Raw genomic sequence first — 2,399 nt, 5'->3', positions numbered from 1 at the left:
ATATATTCAATTAATTTAAAACGGTGAATAGCCCCCGGGCTTAAAGCTAAAGGAAAAAAAAGTGAATATGGTATCCTGAGTCATATTATTTGATCCTAAATTGTGTTGAACACAAATCAACAATTAAAATCAATAAAAACGTGTCTCTTTGTTTCTAACAAAGACAGATAAAGGACGGGCCTCACGGGCAATAAGATTGGGGCCAGTACAGCGGTGTCACGCTCACGATTTCGAGCCAATGGTGCAGTCTAACGCCATCGCCACAACGTGATTGGTCGCAACTAGTTGCGTTAAGACTGCACTAATGGCTCGAATTCGTGAGTGACACCGATGAACTAGCACCATTCTTAGTGCCCGTAAGGCCATAGATATATGTCAATGGTGTCTAAGCATAATTTCAATAACATGTACACTTTTCGTCGTTTCTATGTTTGTCATAATATTCGAAGCGCTTTTAATAACAGACATAAATGTCCCATAAAATACTGGATTGATTATCCGGCTATTTCAGCCAAATCATTATAACAAAATATAAAAATACCTTAGTTTCAGTTTTTCCCCACCCGGTCACATTAACCAGAGTAAAAGAATCCAGCTCAAACCCATCCTCAGGCAGCTGCACTGGAGCCATCCTAGACCCAAACTGTATAGATTTCACCAGCTTCAACAGACAAATGTCGTTGAATATTACGGAGTGGTCATAATTGCGAGTGATTCTCACGTCTACAGACATGAAGTCTCCTTGGTCTAAATGGTTTGATCCAACGGCGACTTGGACAGAGTAGAAATCCCTGTAATTGTGTCGTGGGTAAAACTTGCGCATGTATAAATAGGTACATATAATAAATTAGTAAGCAGGTACTTGATTTTTTTAAAGTGGTTTGTTTATTTGTGGTGTGGGTAGTTTAACGAGCAAAATAATAATAAAAACAGCTCTTTATCTTTAAAAATATGGCATGTCACTCGTGCCTCAAAAACGTATTCATTGATTCCGCATTGACCAAAACAGGTTAATAGGTTTAGACGATGAAACCCTGTATGGTTAAAAACAACAGGAAAGGGTATTCTTGTAAAATTGTTTTGTCCTTGTATACTATACATTTAATTGGCTAAAATTCAAAGAAATTTCTGGACAAAATCCTACCTAAATATGCATTCAAATGAAGAAATACTTACACGACGCAATGAGCAGCAGTCACAACGAATTTTTCGTGAATGATGGAACCTCCACACTTAAATCTGAATACCCAATACAAGAATGTGCTGGCGTATATTCCCACCATATAGGGGGCTTCTTCGATACTAATTTCATGTCCACCATAGATACCATAATTTTCTCCAGTACTGGCTGGTAAACCTGATGAAAATATTATAAAAATACTTAATATTTCGTCTGTTTTAACATTGGAAAGAAGGTAAGCGATCTTGACGTGTTTATTGATAAACACTTTTGAAAAATAAGTTGCAGCTTAAATGTAACAATTATATAGCATATAATATTTCCAATAAAAAGACATATTAAACTTGTTTAACTTATTTCTAATGCTAAAGAAACGAAGTATAAGGTTGCACTAACTTGGTTCTTATGGTACCACACTATACGTAAAACTTAACAAGCGACTTAGCGTGGAATATAAAGTCCTTATAAGTTAATTTGCAAATTGGAATCAACTTGGCAAGTGACAGAGTGTGGCGCGCTTCCAATGATCATTAATATTCTTATGAAAATAGAGTCGAAGTACGCTAAGTGTTTATGCCAAGTGCTACGTCAAGTAAGGAGCTTAAGTGTAAGGCTTGAGTGGACTTCCGAGTTGGGCGTGCAGCGGGGCGGGGCGTGTGGCGTGCATATTAAACAAATGCAAACGTATAGGAGCGGCCTTAGTGCACGCTGCTCAAAACACTTGGGAGCGCGACGCCACGCTGCACGCCCCGCCGAACGCTCCGCTTTGAGCTTCCACTCAGGCCTTACACTCGTAGGGATATGTTATGTATGCGTTCTTACTGGCAAGCTTATGTAAAATTAGCGTGGCATGAGTCGATGAAGTTTGTGCTTATGCAACCACACTTTGTTGTTTCACTATAAAATATTACATTTACCTATCCTCCTCCCATATCACTTACCAAAACCCCATACTGCTGAAAGTAAAACACTACCGAAAACGGTCACCCACAGTACAGCCATCGCTAGACTTGTGAAATAATAAATGCACAAATAATGCCACTGCATTTTGTTTTAATTACATTATTAACTTTAATAAACATCTGATAATGGTAATTGATTACAGAATGTGATTATTTTTTAAATAAGTAATTACTTGTATAGTACGTAATGAGTAACAAATGCAACCGAAAACCTCAGACATGCAATCTGAATATATTAAAAATAAACCACAAAAGTC

General features: G+C 37.5%; 1 protein-coding gene across 1 annotated transcript; it reads right to left on the bottom strand.

The window, feature by feature from the left end:
* Positions 1-272: 272 nt before the first annotated feature.
* LOC133529234 (trypsin-3-like) lies at positions 273-2,399 on the bottom strand. The gene is made up of 3 exons (XM_061866913.1): positions 2,122-2,399; positions 1,177-1,357; positions 273-791 (listed from the first exon to the last, which is right to left on the bottom strand). Exons 1-3 carry the CDS (start codon positions 2,225-2,227, stop codon positions 503-505), a joined length of 576 nt encoding a protein of 191 aa, XP_061722897.1. The 5' UTR covers positions 2,228-2,399; the 3' UTR covers positions 273-502.

This window comes from Cydia pomonella, chromosome 20 (genome assembly GCF_033807575.1).
Source record: "Cydia pomonella isolate Wapato2018A chromosome 20, ilCydPomo1, whole genome shotgun sequence".
Classification (NCBI taxonomy): domain Eukaryota; kingdom Metazoa; phylum Arthropoda; class Insecta; order Lepidoptera; family Tortricidae; genus Cydia; species Cydia pomonella.
Note: the sequence above shows the minus strand (reverse complement) of the source record. Positions and strands in the feature narration are given on the sequence as shown.